Source organism: Alligator mississippiensis, chromosome 15 (assembly GCF_030867095.1).
Source record: "Alligator mississippiensis isolate rAllMis1 chromosome 15, rAllMis1, whole genome shotgun sequence".
Taxonomy (NCBI): domain Eukaryota; kingdom Metazoa; phylum Chordata; order Crocodylia; family Alligatoridae; genus Alligator; species Alligator mississippiensis.
In genome coordinates, this window is record NC_081838.1 from 25,548,257 (window position 1) to 25,570,583 (window position 22,327).

A 22,327-nucleotide genomic window follows, 5' to 3' on the forward strand; every position below is an offset into this window, starting at 1 on the left:
GTGAATGGTACCCACATCCTAATTGTCTGCCCACTCCAGGGTGGCTGGGCATTCATCACCTGCAAGGGCTACTATTTGGTCATCCTGCAGGGTGTCTGGTGTGGGACCTAGATAGCCTTTTGGCAGAAAGGGTGGTGATTTTTGGTTATTGTTCCTCCATTACTCAATTGGGTTTAGAGGAATGGATCCAATGGACTCAAGCCTGCTCCTGGGGGCTTGAAGAAATAGGGAAGGTGGACATACAGGATAAAAAAAAAGCACTACAAGGAGAAACCTTCATAGATGATGGTCTGTGCCCCCCAGGTAAGGATGTATTGTATCCTATTACAAAAGGATAGTAATATGATGTATGAAGCATCAACCACTCAGAAGGATATAAACTTCACAGTAGTACCATGGAACATGGGCAGAGGTGCAGTGATTTGTGACGCACTAGAAAGAATGATAACCCCTATATATATATATATATATATATATATATATGGGGTTATATACACACACAAAATACTACAAAATACTGATTGGAAAACTGAAGAGAGACGAGGTTCTTTGGGTAAATGTGATATCTTTTATTAGACCAACTAAATAGTTGGAAAAATTGTTCACAAGCTGCCAAGCACAAACACGCTTCTTCATGCATATAAAATCTGAAGACGGGTGTTTGTGCATGAAAGCTTGCAAGGGACAATTTTTCCAACCATTTAGTTGGTCTAATAAAAGATATCACATTTACCCAAGAACCTGTCTGCCTATGTCCTTAGACCAACACAGCTACAACCAATAACCCTAAAGCATGGAAAAATGAACACGTTTATGGATGGGTAGAGTTTAACTGATCAAGGTAACTGCAGGCAAAGAAATGGAAATGAGTTTATTCTCAAAGTTTTGCAGGGAGAAGAATCCTGGAAATGAAAAGAATTAATAGCTGATGAAACTCGTTATGCGAAGAAGACCTTATATATGAAAGCAAGTAATTTAGATAAGCCATGTACAGAAAAAGCTGACTTCACAACAGCTGTAGACGCCTTTCCATCCAGGAGGATGATCTGCACAGGAATGGATATGAATGGACAGGTTTCAAAAAGAGGGGAGGGTGTATGACACAGTCCTTTGGATTTACAGACACAGACAGAAGAAGAATGGGGGAGATTTCTTCAACACAAAAAAATAAAAGGCGGGGAAAAAAAAGAAATAGGTTGGCACTGGCCAACAGTTGCCCAGGAAAAAAAGTGAATTTTGAATCACCTCCGGAACAAATGGTCTTTCAACCCAACCAACTTCAACAAGTTACAATTTTTACGTGCTAGGGACCCTGGAAGTGCTATAGAGACGTGACATAACACACACTGAAAGCTACAGAGCATTTTAAAATGGTGGATCATGCGAAATACAAACCCTCATCAGAGCTCTATTATCTGAGGACACTCAAGAGCAGAGCACCTTAGGGAACATCTGTTCAGATTCCCTGTGAGGGTAACGTGCAGGTGAGTCCGCCCGCATCCCACGTGCCTTTGTGGGGCTGAGCTGGTGCCTCCCCACGCGAGCACCAGCCTGACTCTGACCCTTGGTCAGTCGCAGGCAGGAGGCAGCATCTCCTCCCTGCCTCCTCCCTGTGCAGGGGGCAGAGGGGAGAGGTTGGGGGAAAGTACCCCTCTCAACCTGTTCGCAATGGAAGCTGAAGAAGGGGGAGCCCCGCAGGCCTGAACAGGGCTTGGATCCTTCCTCTGCCTAAGCTCCCGGCATGACTGTTTTGACAGCAGTCTCAGTGGGGGTACCCCCTCCACCATGGATCACATTTTTCCTGGCTGCTTGCCCCCTGTGCCTGGTGGGTTGCTCCCCCACCTGGAGACAGCAGCCACCCCTGCCTGGAGACAGCAGCCACCCCTGCCTGGAGATTTCCCCCATGTGGTGAGGGGCTCTTTCCAGGGGTGAGCACCCACCCGGTGGTGCCAGCAGGCACAGAGCCAATCTCCCTGCAGGGTCATGCTCCAGAGGGGAAGTCTCTTTTCCTGGAATGACCTTCTCCCTAGCATGGATCATAACAGCCAGGGCCAGCATGTGCACAAGCCCCCATTTCTTCATAGTCCGCTCGCTGTGTCCTGATCATCCCGCACCATACCATGTCTGGCTTCCCGTGCCCAAGCAGGGAGCCCCAGGTGCTGTGGCAGGTCTTGCTGATTGCCCTGTGTGCCTCTCACTGGAGGATGCAGGACATCATGCCCACCCAGCTGAACCTGATGCAGCAGTGGGTGGCTGTGGCATGCACCCTCATACCAACAAGCATGAAGCCATCAGTCCTGCCTCTGTGTATGCCCCCATCCCCACCTCCCAAGCATCCTCAGCTGTGCCTCTGGCTACCTACTGACTGATGAAGTTATCTGGATGCCATGAATACCAGTGCGCTCCAGAACTGCCTTCAAACTGTCAAGCATAGGATCTGGACCCACTTCACTAGCATTGGCTGGTGGAAGTGGATTGTCTTTGGCACCTAGGATGATAAACTGTAGCTTCAGACCTTTTGTATGTGCTGGGACACCTTCATGGACATCATTACCCAGGCAGCACCTCACATTACACACCAGGATATCATCATACAGCCAACACAGTCCAGAGAAGTGGATGGCCATTGCTGTCTTAAAGCTGGCCACCCCCGGCAGTCTCCACTACATTGCCAGCCACTTCAGTGTGGCCAGGTCCAGGGCTGGAGAGGCTGTCCAGGTTTTCCTGGTCATCCAAGATGTCCTGACAAAGCGCTTCATCTGCCTCATCAACCCACAGGAGGTGGTTGCTGGCTTCCCAAGTGTGGGTGGACAGCACCCACGTCCCAATCATCTGTCCATCCCAGGGTGGCTAAATCTTGGTTATCCTACAGGGCGTCATCGACCATCAGGGCCACTTCACCCACATCTTTGCTGGCTGGGCAGGCAGTGCCTACAATACACATCTTCTGAATTCTCCACTCCCCATCCTGATGGAGAGCAAGTGCTACACCCCTGCTTCCCAATTGTCATTGTCATCCCCTCCCCACCCCCCCCACCCCCAAATCCATGATCCAGGGTTACCCCTTCCTGCCCTGGCTGATGAAGCCCTATGGAGTGGGGCAGCTGGACCACCAGAAGTACTTCAACTACTACTATAGCAATTGAGTGTGCCTTTGGCTGCCTCCAGGTGCATTGGCAGGCTCAGTGCAAGTCTCAAGATGGACAAGGAGAACCTGCCGTGACTCATTGTTGCTGTGCGCGTCCTCCACACCTGTGAGACCAGAGGGGAGGTATTCCTGGAATCCTGGGCAGAGGAGGCATGGCATGCGGACCAGGTATGTCAGCATGAGCACATGCTGAGGGCGAGCTCTCCACCACTGTCAGGGGGCCCTGGCACCACACAATGGCAGGCTGGCCATACCCACAAAGCCCTAGCCATCTCAGCACTCTTGTGGACTGGGTGGCCGAGTAGGGGCAGTGTGCTCCATGGGCCAATACCTTGGCAAGGGGCCATGCTTCTCCAGCCCCTGAGCCACAGGCTTCATATGAATGCAGTGTGATGAAGACACAAACCTTGTTTTATACTGCTGTATTTGCAAAATTAGTAAGAAAACCTGCAGAACACTTGCCCCCCCTCTTCCCGATTCACACTAACTGGGGAATCTTTGAAGGGGGGTGGGGGGTGGGATGCAGTGGGGAGAGAATGACCATGGCATGACAGGTTAGGACAGGGATGGGGGATAGTTGGAGATGGGTGGGGGTCTCTGGTAGAGGGTCTCTAGTAGAGGGTCAGAACTGAGGGAAGAGAAAACCATGGCCCTTGAGTCATGAAATACAGGGCCTCTCACTGGGGACATAACACCCTGTCCTCCTGGCTCTCCCTCAGCCCAAGTCCCCACGGCCCAGTCTCCCTTTTCGAGTGCCAGTGGCTGGGCCATCGGGTGGACTGGCCTGCCCCCCGGCTTTGAAGTGCTCTTGGGGCTCTTCAGGGCTAGGCTGAAAACGCTTTGGGGGCCTGCGCCTTCGGGCCAAACGCCCAGAGTCAGGGGAAGAGGGTGGAGCCATGAATGGTGTCATTGTCCCCATCGGCCCTGGCTGTTGCCCCAGGGAAGAGTCCCTAAGTTGTGGGTCAGTATGTTGTGAAGGACTGGGCACCTGGCAACCCAACCACTCCTGAATGGGAGGGCTATCTGCTCCCTCCAGAATGGAGGGCTGGCACCCCTCAGGGGGGGCATATGTAGCTGCCAATCGGTTCAGGATCATGTGGCTCAATTCCCTCTCCTGGCGCAGCAACTCTATGAGCTCTGCTGTGGCACGGTTTGCCTCATCCAAACTGTGTTTGGCTATCTGGAGCCCCCGCTCCTGCGCCGCTGCGGCCCGCTCCTGCGCCGCTGCGGCCCGCTCCTGCGCCTGGACCAGCCTGTCCATTTCCCCCTTCCTTTCTTCATGCTGAGCCCGCAGCTCCTGACGCCAGGAATCTGCGGTGCGTGCACGGCGGTCACAGAGCGAGACCAGTGACTGTAGCATTTCTAGTTTACAGCCCTGACGACGTCTCCTGACATCTCTCATGCGTTCAGCAGATGTTAGCCCGGCTGGCCTTGAGGTACCATCCACTTCCTCCTGAGCTGGCCTCCCATGCACAGACCCGGCATCTGAAGTCAGGGGAGAGACAGAGGCTTTGTATGACTTTGAAACTTTCAGTGATAACAATGTATTATAAAGACAGGCTTCCTGGACTCACTCATCACCTGCCCGGACTAATAGAGGTCATCCAGCAAGCCATGGAGTTTTGATGCCAGGACACCCCCCTCTCCTCCCACTGGGCCAGCACCCCAGATGGAGAGGAGCAATCTGCTTTGACGGCATCCCAGGGAAGACCAGTTTGCCATATATGAGAATCCACTTCCATAGAGCTCTGAAGTGCTCACACCTCAGGATGAATTTATGATTGTCAGGGATCTGGGTTTCCCGTTTCCCACGGAAAAATGGAGTAAATGGCAGATTTTGCCTTTTATTAGGGGCAAACGTGCATTTCTCATTTTACCAGAAAAACCCATGGATTTTGCTGTTTTGCAATCAGCAACCTGCAGGCTGGCAGAGTTCCAGCCTGCAGGGAGCTGGAAGGGAGCAGGAGGAAGGTGGAAAGACAAGGGGCACCAGGTGCATAGACATGCACATGGCCCCATGGAGCCTGAAGAGCAGCTCCAGCAGGTAAGTGTTGTGGGGAGACGGGGATTGAGGCCCCCGTAGGGAGGGAGGGAGGGAGCTGGGCAGGGCTGGGGCTGCTGTCAGCCAGGTGGGACTTGGGGCCTGCGCCTGCCCTGGGTACAGATCTGGGCGGCGCGGGTCTCTGATCAATGCTGAATGCATATTTCACTTTGGTGTCTGTCCTGTTTCATAGTACGTGGGCAAGGGGAACAATTCACCCACATCACCTACACCTGCACCCCAACCAGATGAGACACTGGTGTGACCACGGGGTTGGCCGGGATCAGCTGCAGCTGCCACCATTTGTCCGTTCCTCCCTTCCCTTCCCCTTCTCCCCTGGCTCACCCCATGTACTAACCCTGCACCCCGGGTCCTCCTGGCTGTGTGGAGCTGTGGCTAGTTGTGCCCTCCAGGGCTGATGGGTGTCCTTCCTCTGGGCCCGAGTCATCAGGACAAGGGTGAGGAAGGCTGGTGGTGGGTTGCTCAGGCCGTGGCCCCTGTGTAAGGAACACTGTACTGGGGGCTGTGTGCTTGGCCACGGTCTGTTGGGTTGAAGTCAGGTTTGGTGTTGGCTCCTGTGAGGTGGAGGGCACCTCTGGGGAATCCAGGTCCTGCATCTTGATGTCCGTGTCATCAGAGCTCGCTTCCCCTTCCTGCGTGGTACGCTCCGTGGTCTTACTCAAGGGCAAGAAAATGTCCTGAGAGCAGATTTCCAGCTTCAGCTGGACCTCTGCTCCCATACTCTGAGACGAAGTGGGGACCAGCAGCAGTGTGCTTGTCTCTTTGGGGGCTGGCACCAGCAGCTGTGTTCTTCCACTAGAGCCCCTGAGAACTCCTTCTTGGCCATCTGTTTCTCTTGCTATCACAGGGCGTGTCACCAACTCCTCCTCATCTGGAGGGGTCCCTGGCTCCAAATCCTCCTGCCCCGCTGTGGTACCATAAGCATGTGGGATTTCAACAGCCCTGTCTTTGGCAAGGATGCGGGAAAGCTCATCATAAAAGGGCATGGTGGGCCTTCGGGCCCCGGAATGCTGGCTGGCATCGTGTGCTTTGCTAAACTTGCTCTTCATCACCTTCGTCTTTGCACGACATTGCATCCAGTCCCTGTTGTGGCCACGGGCCTGCATCTGCTGGGCAATGCACGTAAAGATGTCCCTGTTGCGGTGCCTTTTCTGTAGCTGGTGTTGGATCTTTTTGTCACCCCAGATGGCGATGAGATCCCTCACTTCCCCATACTCCCAGTTGTGACCACGGGTTTGGCTGCTGGAGGATGAGGGAGCTGGGCCATCCATGGTCTGTAATGTAGCTCGTGGGTTCTCTACAACACCGGACAGATGAGGATCTGGCTGGTAGGGTAGAAGAGTACCTGGGAGTCAGCAGTAATGCCTGGACCCCTCATTGCATGCCAGGAAGGATTACTGAAAGTACCGTGGTACTAGCAAAGGTGTGGGTCCTGGCATGTGTCTGCTCCTCTGACAGCAGCTGTGTGAGGCCACTGTCTAGATCAGGGTCTCAAATGGTCAGGACATCCCCATGGCCTCTAACCCTGGAAGGGGCTCCCAGCAATTACCCTTTCATTGTGAAAATGATCCCCTGATTGTGAAATATCCTACCCCACAGGGAATGCCCATTGTCCTCTGTCTGCCATAGCCTCTATCCGTCTGCATCAAAGCAGAGGATGATGGCTAGTGAAGGCCCATCATCTTCTATCTGCACCAGATGGGCACACCCTGCCTGCCTCACAACAGGGACTGATGGCAATCCCAAGGAGCAGCGATTGGCAAGTGGGGGGCCTAGCTAGGTTCCCTGCCTTAGGGAGAGTCCCCTGAGCCCGCTGGCACTGGGGATGCAGAAGTCCCCAGAGCTCTCCCACCTGCACTAACCACTGGCCAGCTGGCTGGCTGCCTGCGTCAGTGTGGGAAGATATGGGAAGGAGGGTGATGGAGCCAGCAATCAGGGCATGGAGGGGGCCCTGGCCAGGTCCTACCCCTAGGGAAGGGTCCCTAAGCCCACTGGTACTGGGTCTAGGGGCATGCAAAACCTGCCCAGAGCCCCACCACCTGCAGTGCAGCAATCAGGTTAGGGGAGGTGCTGGCCAGTTTCCCCCCCAACTACAGAGAGGGTCCCTAGTGCCTGATGGGTGCAGCCTCCAAAAGCCACCCCCCCTTCCCCCTCCAACATGGAGGAATTCTGCATGGGCGGGGGAGGAAGCATGGTGGTACAGCCAGCCAGCTCCCAGTAGTGTGGCAACTGAGGGGCTGGCATGCTATTAAAAAGCAGACCTGAGTCCCACAGCCAGCCGGACTGGGGCTAGCACCCACCCAGATAGTAGCAGGGGTAGCTAGGCCAGGCCCATGTGGTGGCACTGGGGTTGGCACTGCAATAACCAGCCAACCCACCACTGCTACAGCATCCCTGGGTGGGGGGACAGCTGGGCAGTAATTGGGTGTTGCGGGGGGCTCTCTCCTGGAACTCCCAGTCTTAAAATGCTCTCCTGAAACACCCCTTAAAGGAAGCTGAGGCAATGCTTCCAGAGGCAGGGAGTGCTGGACCCACAAGCGCTGAGACCAGCACTTCCAGTCCCAGCCTCTCAGGCTATCTGTACATGGCAGTGAGCTCCTGCTTCCCCTCAGGTCTTCCCTTTTGGCTCAGTTTGGATGCAGCCACTCTTGCTTGTGGCTCTTGAGATCTCTCAATTCCTCTGGCTTTTCCCCACGCCCCCAACTCTTCCAGGACTTTGCCCTGGCTCCACGCTCACACCCCACTGCAGCATGTACCTTGCTCACAGCGACGTTCTCTCTCTGCTGTGGGCACCAGCTCTGCTTCTCATGAACTTGGCCCAGGACAGATGTTGGGAGTCCCCTCTCCCCAGATCTTCCCAGGGATGGCCTCAGAAGCTGCAGGTTTCCAGGCCCTTCCTCAGGAGGCTGCTCTTCAGCTGTACTCAGGGTCCATCCACCTGCTGGGAGGGAAAGAGTATTCAGAGGTTGTAAGCCTCACTGGAATTTAGATGAACATTTAGGATGCTTGTACAAGTGACAAGGTGCACTAATACACATGATGAAAATTGCCCTTTTGTGTGGTTTAATGGCATCATACTTCACACGCATGCAAGTTTTTGGCAATATAAATGAGTTTGTGTTTCATAGCTTCATCGATTCATAGATTGTTAAGGGCTGGAAGAGACCTTGTAAATCATTGGGTCCAGTCCCCCTGCACTAGGCTAAATGAGTTTGTGCTGTCATAAACTACTCCCCATCCCAATGTAGTTTAGTTTGCGATGACGCAACTTGGAACAGTGGAGCCATTAATTTGTCATGTGTACATGGGAGTTCGCTGAATGACATGTGGTGAGCCCCTTTCTCTATTGGGTATCGCTACAATTTTTGTGTAGTAAACCCTTGTCCGCCAAGCGTCACTACAATTTGCAGGTATTTGTGTGTAATGAATGTTTTTTAGGACATCCTTGGCAGACGAGGGGGAAGCCCTGGTGAACGCCGCTGACTGGTGCCAAAACTTGCAACAACCGCAGAGCATAGCTCTTGTGTGCTCAGCAAAAATCCCCAGACTTTGCTTGGCAGCAGCCATGAGGAACCCCTGCTCCTCTCCACTCTGCACCTCTAAAACATCCCTTTTTGGTTGGCTGTGGTGTAATTGTCCCATCACCATTAACTTGCTAGCCAGTTTGACGTAAACCCGACAAGCGGAGTTCTGTGAACTCGTGCGAGCATTAAGCGTGCACGCTTTATGAACACCAGGTGAGTTCTGTCACCATTCATTCCCTCACAGGCTATGTCTCAACTGCTCAACAGTTCAGACCGCGTCCTGCTGAGAATGGGGTCACTGGGTAGCCTGCTGTTATGCAATGCCCCAACAGGAAGCCTGTGGGTGCCCACTGAGGGCCTAACTCTCAGTACGTGGCTCACTGGGTAGCTTACGACTGTGCCATGGCATACACAAAGCTAAAAGACCTAGCAGAGCTAAAAGACATCCAGAAGAAATATGTACTAAGATACAAAGTTGCCACTGGTGCAGACCCTGCCTGGCGCCAGCATGTTTGATGTCCAAACTTTGCCCAAACACTGCAGGGTAGGAGGGGGGTGAACTTCCCTTGGTTCTGTCTCCTCAGGACTTATAAATTGAGGCCACAGCTCCCCGGGGCACCCCTCATTAATCCAAGATGTCTGACATCTGGGGGAGAATGGAGCAGGCCAGGGCGCATAGGTCTAGGTCCAATTGGTGCTGGGAAACCCTGAAGTTGTGTGCCAATTCATCTGCAGCCAAAGAGCCAACTGGCACATCTATCTTGATGTTGCCAGGAGAATGGGCAAGTGGGGGCACAACAGAACAGCAGTCCAGTGCCATGTCAAGGCAAAGGTGCTGTGGGCTGCTTTCCACAGCGATGTTGCCAGAGCACAGCAGCAGGGCACCTCACTGCATGACATGGCCCATTACAGAGGTACTAGATCGCCATGAATGCACAGGGGCAGAGGCCTCTGAGGCATTCCTACCGGTGGATACATTGCTAGCCATTGCTGCAACTTGTAGGGGCTCCAGTGGAGAAGATAGCAGCAGAGTCCTGCTCATGTCGCCTGCAGCTTCTGAGGAGGAGGATAGCCCATGGAGCTCAACTTTCACACCTAGTATGTGAAGCCCTGGGGACCCTTTAAATCACCGGTCACCTGAACTGACAGCTGCAATTAGGCTGGGCTGCAAGGTGAAGGGGGAGAGAGGGAAGTGTAGGACAGTGCTTTAGAGACCCCTGGAGTTAGTGGGCAGTGCAGTGGGGTACAGGGCAGTGCACAGCAGGGAGGCACATCAGTAGCCAAAGTGGGTGAGTGCTTGTTTGCAGCCACTCAGGGCTTGCTGCCACCCATGGCTAGGCACCCCTTCTTGGTTATTTTGATCCAACTGCTTCCTATCGGCTCACAAGATTTGCTGTGTGTGTCTTTTTAGAGCATCAATCGTCCTTAATTCACCCAATTTTCTGCATTTCTTGATTTTCAGCTCTGCTTGCAATGCTGTCACAGAGGACATGCAGGCTAATGAGGCAGGCTACCACTCATGCACATGTGGACAAGATTGCAAATGCCCTTACGGACTGCAAGCATTGGCTGCACGAGAAGGTGAGGTAGATCCGTCTGGCTACAGGCAGATTTATGGTCATCCAACACAACAGGAACCACACTGAATACAGAAGGCTTTCCCAGACCCAGAAGGACCCACAAATATTGACCAGGCTGCTTGCAAGAATTCTATGCCTGCTGGTCATTGGCCTTGCTCCTGCCTGGGAGCAGCACAGGCCAGTGCAGATTCACGCTCCACCAGTTTGCAGTCAAGCTCAGAAAGTCCACCTTGGAGCCAAGGTCTTTTAGTTAGAAATGATTATTGCTTAGGTTGATTTTTTTTCAGAACTCATTCATCATTACAGTAGTAAAAACACAGTCCCCTGTTGTAATTATGCACCATTATCTTATAAAAACCTGTTTTGTGGTTTGTTTAATTATGGTTAATATTTGGTTTGCAAACTAAGGTTTCTATTTGCTTTGTTTGATTCTTCACTTCATTTTCCCTGTGGTCAAGAGGGGAAGCGTTGAAGGGTGGGGGGAGGTGATTTGCTGGCATGTAGTGGCAATTAACACTCAGTCAAGTCTCCCTGACTGGTTTTGAAGTTGTTTTGTTCTTAAATACTGCCAATCATCCGGTTGAACTCCTGACCCCTAAAAAGCTGGATGCACTCAAAGGAAATATATGCACTGTGCAGCACCCACCCAATTAGTGCTTCCCGCATTAACAAAATTCTGGGCCAGCCCACCACAATCCAGCCTTGGTTTGACTGCTGTGCTTTCTCTGGTCACAATAATAAAAGCACAGACCTTGAAAGCCTCCACCCCTGCCAAAGCTCCCCGCTTAGGTGGGGTGGCCAGGGACCACTAGGAAGCTGCATGAACTCAGAGGAAGTATTAGGGGCGCTGTGCAGTAGTCCCGATTACTGCTCACCTCCATACCCCACAGTACCCACATTCTGGACAAACACCACCCCCTTGGCCCAGAAGTGGACGTGCCCTCTTTTATTACTGCAATGTGTCTAAAACAAGGCTGGTTTTCTTTAGTTTGGCTTACCACCCCCTGTCCCACACACACAACCCACACCTCTACAACCCTTCCCATGACAGCAGACAGACACAGGCGAAAATTCATTTTAATTTCACCAAAGCATTTATTTTGTCAGTAACCAAAGCAAAACTGAAATAATGCAGGAACAAAATGCCCACTCCCCAATTTCCTACAGAAGCAACAGCACAGCACTAACAACTAAAAACCCATCACCTGTCATTGGCTCTTCTTCCCCCCCATGCTTCCTCTGTCTCACCCTCCCCTTTGTTACTAAAGCGCTATGGCGCTCTCTTTGGCCTACTAGAGTAGGGTGCCCCTTGCTCGCAGGCACAGTGGCTGTCGCTGAGGTTGTCGCCATGGGGGGCTGATCACAGATAGAAGTCTCTATGCGGGTCAGCTCACGGATAGGGGCACACACAGTGGATGTTGCATGGGTGGTCTCAGAGGAGGGCAGCTCATGAATGGGGGCTGGGGTCATGCGTCTAAGGAGCTCCCGTCTAAATTTGATCTCCATTCGCCGACTCCGGGTGATATTCTGACAGCACTTATGGGCCAGGTCAAGGAATTTTTTTGTGCTGGCCACGATGTCTCGGTGAGCTGCTGCCTCTCTCTCGTTCTTCAACCTTTCTATACACTTCCCGGAGTTCATTCCACCATTCATCTGCAGACCGTACTCATGATTCCGAAGCCACCACCAAAGCCTCCATCATGCTTTCTCTTGACTGCCATTGCCTGTGGTGGTGATCATGTATTCATTCAGCTCCAGTCCGTGCTGGTGGCCGTGCTTCGGGTGCATGTCCCCGCCTTCCAGCGGATGTGATAGCTGGTAACAGGAATGGGAGAAAAAAAAGGTGTTCATGGTCAAAGATCTTGCCCCCACTTCCTGTAGCGGACAGATTATTGGCGATCACCACACAGCATCCCTGCCGCTTGGTGAATTAATGCAGCCACCCTCAAAGGATGATTATGCAGGAACCCAGATGTCTCCCCAGTCCACTAAGGAGTTCATTGTACATCTCTCACCACCACAAATTCCTGCCACTAAATGAATTAAAGCTCCCCTCCCCCACAAGCAATTTTAAGAGAGGGCATGGCAGGTCCACCCCAATGTGAGCAAAACACAGTGCAGGGACCTCACACCCACATTTCTTCCCTGGCTTCTATGGGGTTGAGGGTGTTTGCTGGGGTGATACTTTGGGTGGGTCTATTCATTTTTCCTCTTAGCACTATTATCTGCAGCCCTGAGCAGATCATAGGTTTCTGGAGTTATCGGACACCCCAAGTTTTTTAGAGGAGGGGTGGTTACAGGAACCTGAGGTATGTAGGAACTGAAATGTAAAGAGCAGGGCTGTTATAGTGCTAATGATGCTATTCAACAGCCCTACCTATTCAACGCCCATTGCGCAAGCAGGTGGTGTTCTGAGCGAAACAGTAACTCTTGTGTCTTGCATAACAGCATGGCTTCGATGAATCCTGATGCAATCTGCGAAGAGAACCAGATGCTGTTGGATGCTCTGGAGGTCTCCAACTGGAGAATGGAGGCACTTGATAATGCAGAGATACTGCTACTGAACGCAATGCAGGCTATGATGGACCTTCTACAAAGGTGCCAACACAGGTCAGCAGCTTCTCGGGCCTTGTTATACCAGTCAACGGGCTGTGAGCTGAAATCCGAGGACTGAGAGAAAGCCGTGGATCTCAAGGTTGACAGGGTTCTGTGGATCAACCTACAGAGCAACAATCACAAGGTCTGGGCGCACATGAGCAGCTCTGGTGGGAGTGCATCGTACTGTCGACTTGAGATGATCAGTAGTGGCTTGAGAGCTTCCGCATGACCAGGGACACATTTATGCACAGTCTTGCTGTTGTCGCTGCACACTGAGCACCAGGACACTGTCATGCATCACCCCATCACTCCAGAAAAGTGGGTGGGGCCATGGCCATCATGAAACCGGCCACCCCCACCAGCCTCCACTCCATCAGGAACAGTTTGGCATGGCTCCCTGTGTGGTTGGAGTGGTGATATGTGAGGTATGCCAGCTGCTGCAGGACATTGTGGCAAACAGCTTCATCTGCCTCCACAACCCCAGGGAAGTTGCTGAAGGCTTCAAGATCATGGGGTTCCCTAACTTTGTGGGTGCATTGGATAGCACACAGATCCCAGTCTTATCCCCATCCCAGGGGAGCTGGTCATTCACCAACAGGAAGGGATTTGCCTCGGTGATCCTCCACGCTATAGTTGATCACCAAGGATGCTTTATTAACATTTATACAGGGTGGGCAGGCAGCGCTCATAATGCGTGTGTCATTTGAAACTCGCTGCAGCCTGGCACAATGCAGAAAGGACAATATGTGCCTGGAGTCCCCGATGCAGTGATCTGGGGTCTTGCCGTGCCCCCGCTTATCATAGTGGACGTGGCTTACCCCCTCCTGCCCTGGCTCTTGAAGCCATGTGGAGGACAAGTTACCGACTGGCAAAACATGGTATTCAACTACTACCTCAGCAAATGCCAGATGACTGTTAAATGCACCTTTGGCTGTATGAAAGCACAGTGGAGGTCACTACAGGCTCGAAGTAGGGCCAGAAAAAATTATGGCATTCATTGTGCATGTTCCACAACATTTGTGAGACCAGGGGAGAGGTATTCAGTGAGTCCCAGTCTGAGGAAGTGTGGGAGGCAGCAGCCAAACAGAGATGTAAGCAGGCAGGGCACAGTGCTCCCTGCGATCAGCATGCAAATACCAGCTGGGGAGCCATTGTGCAGAATTGCCTGGCCGTGCACACTCTGGCTGCTGCAGATGGCAAGGGTGCTCCGTAGGCTGCCGACTGATCAGCGCTAATGCTAAACCGTTCAGCAGTTACTGTTGTTCCTATAAATAAAATTTAAAAAATTGTTGCAACACTTCTGACCGTCTCATAAGTAGTGTCTCTAGGGGGTGGGGGAAGCTGCAGCGATGGTGGGGGTGGGCAAAGAGGGCTGAAGTCTACAGGTTTACCTTGTTTTGTATGTATCGGGGGTGAAATGCAGCAAGGATATTAAAATGCATTACCTACTGCTGGTCACATTAACTCGATGCCCAATATTTACACGAAGAAATAAGAAATGCACGGGGTGCTGATTCGTGCACATGTTATAAGCACTTGGAGAATTTCAGCACCCTGTTCAGAGGGGTGGGAGGTGATAATGAAGCGGCTCTCTGCTCCTGTCTCCCGGGGTGGGGTATGTCCAGTCAGAAGGCCAGGATCTCGTTAGCCTGAGGGGCAGCTTAATGTGGATTTGAATTTGGCAGGCGGAGCATGGGGGACAGCCTGAGGAAACCAGGACATGGGGGGCTATGGGAGTAGAGGCCTGAACAGAGACGTGGCGAGCAGTGTCTGGGGATGGAAGGGAAACGCTGAGTGAAACGCTGACCCCCAGCAGCGCAGGAATGTGGTGCAGAAGGGGGGGTTCCAGGCGTCTTCTTGGATTGCCCCCCTGTGAGATGATGCAGACAGCGCATTAGCAGAGCTCCAGGTAGCACACCACAGCACTCCAGTATGTGTCGCAGAGCACCGAGGTGCCCTGCTCCTAAGGAGGAGAAACTGCTAGGGAAGGGACCCTAGCACTGAGGGAATAAGGAGCCCAGCTGGTGGTTGCCAGGCAACTGGAGTCAGCAAACGACCCACACCTGCCAGCGGTCAGCCGGCTGTAAGGGGCAGGGCCTGGCTCCTATAAAGCCGGGGAGCTGAGGCCAAGGGGTCTGCTGCCACCAGCCAGAGGGGCAGGAGCTCCTAGGCCAGGATGCGAGAAGAAGCCTGACCGCAGGTACAGCTTCAGCTGAGTAAAGGATGGCAGCTCTAAGATGTCGGAGCAACATGGTTTTAGCCAGGCGGCTTCAAGTTATGTTATAGCCTAGGGGCTTGTGTTTTGCTTTGTTGTTGGATCAGCGGTGGTTTGGGTGAGGCTATCAGGGGTTGGAGGAGGCCTCATAGGGGACCCACAGTAGTGTGGGACCCCAGTGCCAGTAAGGGCGTGGCCTATGGGGTGCATAGACCCCAGCCCCAGAGAGGGGGCGCTATTGAGAAGCCTCAGTGCGGGTGCGGTGAGCCCCGGAGAAGGGGGTAGCAGTGCGGTGAGCCCCGGAGAAGGGGGTAGCAGTGCGGTGAGCCCCGGAGAAGGGGGTAGCAGTGCGGTGAGCCCCGGAGAAAGTGAGTAGCAGTGCGATGGCCCCGAGAGACGGGCGGCTTTACCGAGAAGGCCCAGTGTGCGCACGGAGAGCCCCAGGAGAGGGGCGCGGCGGCATTCCTGAGACGGCCCCAGAGAAGGGGGCAGCATTATCGAAAGGGGCAGCATCGTGGAGAAGGCCCTGGAGAGAAGGGCGGTGCTGCAGAGGATCCCTGAGAGAGGGCAGCGCTATGGAGAGGACCCCAGAGAGGGCGAGTGTATATCTGACAGACCAGCGTCTATTCCACCTGCAAGGCTCGGGGTGTGGTACAAGGGGTGGTTGGAGCCACGCATAGCCCCTAAGGCCAGGGTGTCCCTGAAGCACCCATCATAGAGTGAGAACCCATACGGGGCCCGGGAAACCACGGGGTCTGAACCAACACCAAGAAGTGACCAAGTAAGGCAGCCTCCCAAACTTATCTAAACATCAAAGACACGGCGGGCAAGAATTAGAGGGTGCCCTTGGGCTGACTTGGCACGGAGAAAGGGGCCTTAAGGAGATCACGGCCCTCCTGTAGGACCCTGACCGTGACAGTGTGCAAAGACATATATAAGAAATTCACGGGGTGCAGATTTGTGCACATGTTACAAGCACACAAAGAATTTCAGCGCCCTGTTGGTAGGGGCAGTTGTCTGAGTGAAATAAAAAAAATAGCGGATTTACACACGAAATTCATAGATTCATAGATGTTAGGGTCGGAAGGGACCTCAGTAGGTCAGGAAATAAAGTTTACTTGCTGACAAACAAATAGGAAAATAATAAATAAGATAGGAATGAAACTGAAGATAAGAATAAAAAGAAAATAAGAATACAAATTTTAAAAATATTGGTGTAAAAACTCAAAAAATTAAAAAATGTGTTTTAAAAAAAAATTAAATTAATGAAACGACACCTAACTAAATTAATTAAATCGCACCACTTCTGCTCATCTGTACATATCAGTGAACTGCGAGCTATAGACATCACCAATCTGTAGCAAGGATTAGTGGTGTGCGGCGCCCCCTGCTGCAGTTTTGTAGGAAGGGATCAGTGGGGTAGATTGTTCTGTGGCACCTCCTGCAGTATTTACTGCGAATAGCAGACTGAGCATCTAATGAGATTTAAGACCAATGTTGTGCAAACAGTAACAGAAAAATAAGACCCACCGTTTCAATTTAGGGGGCAGAGAATGCAACCCTGAAGGACTAAACTCCCATCGTGTGTGCAAGGGCCCTTAGAGAGTGCTCAGACAGAAGCTTTCTTAAAGCACTGGCCTCACGTAAGCAAAACTGGGCATGCAGGCCAAAGGACGGTAGGGGGAGACTGCTGTACACGGTGAAGAACAGTCCAGTGCCAGTATGATAAGGCTGTTATGGGAACCCCCAGATCAAGCCCGTGGCACAGGAGAGCTCAAGCAAGTCAAGATATTGTTGCAATGTAACATGTAGTGTGTCTTGACCACTGTATTAAAGGAGCAATGAAGGGAACTTTGTATTGGCTTAGGGCAGGGTTGGGCAAAATATGGCCCGCAGGCCGCTTTCTTCCAACCTGCGGGGCCCCTCCAAAATGCAGATAAAGGCTGCTGCCTGTCTGAAAGCTGACAAGGCGGCCAACAGCACCAGCTGCCGGCTACTTGCTCAGGCTCTGGTTGTGAGGCAACCAACTCCAGCCCCAACCTGACCCAGCTGGCCTCGCTCTGCCCCTAGCCCGGGTCAGGTCTGCCACGCAAGAGGGGCTAGGCCAGATTGTGTGGTGCCAGTGAGGGGATGGGAGCCTGGGCTGGCTTCTGCCAGGCCGTGCAGGACTAGACAGGCTGGGCCGGGTCCTGCCGCACAGGTGGGCTGCGCCCTGCCATGCAGGATGGTGGTGCCAGTCTGGTGTGGGCTGGCACCGGTGAGGGGAAGGGGGTGCTGGAGAGGCTTCTGCAACACTACACGGGATGGGATGGAACGGGCCCAGCGTGTGGCACCAGTGAAGGGATGGGGGTGTGGGCTGGGAAGGGGGGGCTGGGCTGGCTTCTGCTATGCTGCACGGGTCCCAGCCTTGCAGCCAGGGACCCTGTGCTGTCAGGAGGGAACGGGCTTGCTGACCTTACAGCCGGGAACCAGGTGCTGCCAGGCTGACTCCGTGCCCCACGGTGTGGGTCCAACCTTGCAGTCAGCAACCACTTGCCACAGCCAGGACTGGACAGGCAGGACTGGCTCCTTGCTGCGCTGCAGGGGTCCCAGCCTTGCAGTCAGGAATTGCTTGCCAGAGCCAGGGGCGATGCAGGGTGGGCTGGGCCCAGGTAGGTACCTTGGCAACAGCCATGCTGCGACCCCACAGGAGGCCCAGTGCTCCTGCTGCAGTCACTGGCTGACCTACCCCCTGGTGGCACATTGCCCATGACTTTCAGCTGCATGCTGGATTGCAGACAGCCCTGGTTACCTGGCCAAGTTCCCTCAATCAGCTAGCTGGGCGGCTGTTACAACAAGGACATCTACATACCTGGTAAGGGTAGGGGCCAAGGCATGGGCAATGCCCTGAGCCGTTATGGTTAAGTGACATAATTAGAAAAGTTTAAAGGGGTAATTTTTTAAATGACTGCCACCGCGTGTGGTGGGGCAGTAAGGGGTGTTCCTGCGCTGCGCCACCCACCTTGCTGCGCCCAGCCACCTTCCAGGCTCCGAGTGCCTCCCCGGGGGCGCCTCACGACTGGCCGCCCCCACAAACCAAGAAGCAAGTCAGAGCCTTCCTGGGCCTGGCTGCATATTACATGAGGTTTGTCCCTAGCTTTGGAGTGACGGCAGCTCCCCTACATGAGCTGACCAAAAAGGGCAGCCCTGATCCAGTGGTTTGGAAGCAGGGGTGCCAGGAAGCATTCAACACCCTAAAGGCTGCCCTGGTCAAACAACCAATTCTGAAGGCACCGGTCCATGATAAACCCTTTTATGTAGCCACGCATGCCTCCGACTCAGGACTAAGAGCTGTCCTTTTACAAGAGCACAAAAAGACACGACACCCCATGGTTTACTTAAGCCGGAAGTTAATCCCTCGGGAGTGGAACTTGTCATCTACTGAAAAGGCGCGTCTGGCAGTTGTCTGGGCGCTGAACAAGCTGAGGCCCTATTTGTGGGGGCAGCAGTTCACCGTCCTATCAGACCATGCCACACTTCAATGGTTGCAAACCATGCAGAATACCAATGCCAAGCTTCAACGATGGGCCTGCCAGCTTCAAGAGTTCAACTTCACCGTCAAACACATCAAGGGAAGCCAGAATGTGATAGCGGATGCCCTGCTGAGAAGGACCAAATATCCACAATCCTCTGACTACTACACACAACTCCAAATATGCTTCACAGCTATGCAGAAGAACTTCAGAGAAAATTAGAAATCATTTACTTCCCCTAGTTTACTCCAAAAGAGACCAACTCAGGAAGGAAATCACCACATGCTACAACAACTTAAAAGACAGAAATCCAGACATCTTCCCTAATTATATAAAATGGATACAAAGAGACTACGAAAAATTTTCTACAACATTCATCCAACATAAGAAGAAATGGAACAAATTACTCCAAGAACAACTTTCCCAGCCACAAAACAACCATCTAGGAACACCAACACCTTACAACATTTCAACCTCAGACTTGATGAAACTGAAAGCAGTGACCAACCCTCAGATATCATCACTCTCTCCCCACACACACTTACCAAAACTGAAAAATCTGTCCTTTACAAACGCCTAAATTTCTGTCCAGAAAAATACCCTAATAAAATACTTCAATGTGGAGACTAGAAGAATTCTTCTGACACCTCCGCCTCAAAGAATATTTCCCTGACCAAAATGAATCCACTTCCAACAACTCATCCTCTAACAACATTGAGGAAAAGATCAACCCTCCAAAACCCCCCAAAAATCAGATTAGACACCTCACAGTGAACGAAATCCTAACCTTGACTGCTGCATCGACTGCTTCGGGGAAAGAACGAACAATGAAATATTCAATAACACACGCCACTATAACAACCTCTCTCTACCAGAGAGAAAGGCCATAGACTCTCTAAGATCTAACCACCAAATAGTAATAAAACCAGCAGATAAAGGAGGAGCCATAGTCATCCTAAACCATGAAGACTACATAAAGGAAGCCAACAGACAGCTCTCTAACACCACCTACTACAAAGAACTACAAGAAGGTCCTACTCCCCCTTTCACCACGAAACTCAATAATACTATCAAATCATGTCCATCAGGACTACAAGAAAAACTACAGACCTTGATCCCCCCCACCACAACCCAGGGACTTTTTACATGCTCCCTAAAATCCACAAACAAGGGAACCCTGGCAGACCTGCCATATCCAACCATGGGCCCCTAACTGAGGAAATACAGGTTTTGTTGAATCAATACTAAAACCGTTTGTCACCCAAACAGCAATTTTTGTCCAAGACACTATAGACTTTCTATGGAAACTTAAAAACATAGACCACCTTCTCAGCAACACCCTCCTAGCCACCATGGACGTTACAGGCCTATATACCAACACCCCACACCAGGATGGCATCCAAGCCTGCCATACATATCTACAAGAGCAAGATTACAACTCAGAGTACAGACCCAAAGATATTACTGACCTTATACACTTCATCCTCACACACAACAATTTCACTTTTAATAACCAACACTTCTTCCAGACCATGGGCACAGCTATGGGCACCAAAATGGCCCCACAGTATGCCAACCTTTTTATGAGCCACCTAGTAGAAGAATTCCTCAAGGACTGCACAATCAAACCTTTGCTATACTTAAGATATATCAATGACATCTTCATCATTTGAACTGAAAACTTGCAATCTCTGATTGAGTTCCATTAGAAATTCAACAATCACCATCCCTCCATCCAACTATCTCTTGAATCCTCCAGCACCAACATCTCCTTTTTAGACATGATGATCAGCATCCATAACGGCAAAATACAGACCTCGTTATACAAGAAACCCACAGACCAACATGCATATCAGCACAGAACCAGCCATCACCCTAAACACACCAAAAGAGCTGTGATATACAGCCAGGCCCTCAGAGCACACCCGGAATCGCCACCTCACCAATCTTAAAAAGGCTTTCACCCAACAAGGACACTCCTCCAGAGCCAGAGATCACATGTTTGAAAGAGCCACCCGGATACCACATGAAGAACTGGTGCAGTACAGAAGAAACCCCCCCCCCCCCCCCCCCCCCCCCACAAATCGCACACCGCTGGTTATGACATATCACCCCTCCCTTGAACCCATACAGAAAATCCTCAAACAACTGCAACCCATACTAGAAACAGATCCTATTCTTAAAGAGATCTTCCCAGAGCCACCCATCCTAGCCTTCAAACAAGCACCGAACCTCGCCAACCTCATCACCAGAAGCAAACCTCCTCATGCCCAGAACACACCGAATGGATCCAGCCCGTGCCATGACAAGAAATGCAAAACCTGCCAACACATCTCCACCACCCCCACCATTACTACACCCCACAACAGAGCCATCAGCATTCCTGGGTCTTACAGCTGCACCTCCAGAAATGTGATATACCTCATCCAATGCCCAGATGGAAAATCCGTAGGAGAGACCAAACAACAACTGCGCACCAGAACGAACGCACACCGGACATCTATCACAGACAAGAATACCCATTGACCTGTGGGGCACATTTCTCACAAGAAAACCACTCTCTCCAATCTCTCAGTCCTGATCCTCAAAGGGAACTTACTTCTCAGAGACGAGCCTATGAACTGCACTTCATCAACCTCCTGGATACAAAAAATCATGGATTCAATTTATAGGCAATGGATTTATGACGCATTATTACCTACCTGACATCTGACTCCCCAGGTACCTCTCCACTATTCATCCCCCTTCTCCCCCTCACCCAGCCTCTCTCTCACCCACTGACTCCTCAATCTACATCTTCACTGACTGCCTGTTTTGTATGCAGCCCAGCCCAGCCCAACCCCGGGCTTCTTTACTTTTCATCCCATCCAGGAAGAGCACGTACCAACTGCAGAAACTTCCTCAGCCTGATGAAGGGTTTTTAAACAGGAAAGCTTGCTTAAAATTTTTTCCCCCAACTATTTAAGTTGGTCTAATAAAAGATATCAGATTCACCCAAAGACCCTTGTCTGCAAATATTCAACGAAGAATGGACCTCTAAATATTTTTTTTACTGATATGGGTGGAAACGCTGTGTGCTTAATTTGGAAAGAAAGTGTGGCAATATTCACATAATACAATTTGAATCAGCATTTTGAGACCAAGCATGCATCCAAATAGGAGAAACTGTCTGCTCAAGAAAAAGTGAAGAAAGCTGAGGAGACGGTTGCTGCAATGCAGAAAGAGCAAAGTTTTTTCACAAAAGCATTGGCAGCACAGGATGGAATAACGAAAAGAAGTTATGTGATTGCACAAAAAATTGCCAAGAAGAGAAAACTATTCTCTGAAGGAGAATTTGTAAAGGAATGTATGGTCGAGTCTGCAGCAATGTTGTGCCCAGACAAGAAAAAGCAGGTTGAGAACGCTAGCTTGTCGAGGTAGACTATTGCGAGATGTGTTGAAGATCTCTTTCAGACTCTGCACCAGCAGTTGAAAAGTAAGGTAAATGATTTCTCATATTTTTCATTGGCACCCAATCACAGTTGTGATGTCAAAGATACAGCCCAGTTGTTGATTTTCATTCCAGGAATCACTGAAAATTTTGAATTCACAGAAGAATTGGCACTGATGCAGTCAGTGAAAGAAGCAACAACTGGAAAAGATTTATTGGAGGCGGTAAATCAATGCATGTCAAAATTGGGAGCGGGCT

At 51.5% G+C, this 22,327-nt stretch overlaps 1 protein-coding gene across 3 annotated transcripts in view; it reads right to left on the bottom strand.

Moving 5' to 3' along the window:
- Positions 1–856: 856 nt before the first annotated feature.
- Positions 857–22,327, bottom strand: part of LOC102563382 (zinc finger and SCAN domain-containing protein 29) — a 31,466-nt gene continuing 9,995 nt past the window's right edge. For all 3 annotated transcript variants that reach the window (XM_059718888.1, XM_019485322.2, XM_059718887.1), the window contains 3 exons: positions 7,967–8,151; positions 5,548–6,535; positions 857–4,633 (listed from right to left, as the gene is read on the bottom strand). In XM_059718888.1, coding sequence (XP_059574871.1) covers positions 3,864–4,633; positions 5,548–6,535; positions 7,967–8,151 — 1,943 coding nt within the window. In that variant the 3' untranslated portion in view covers positions 857–3,863. The remainder of the gene's footprint in view (positions 4,634–5,547; positions 6,536–7,966; positions 8,152–22,327) is intronic.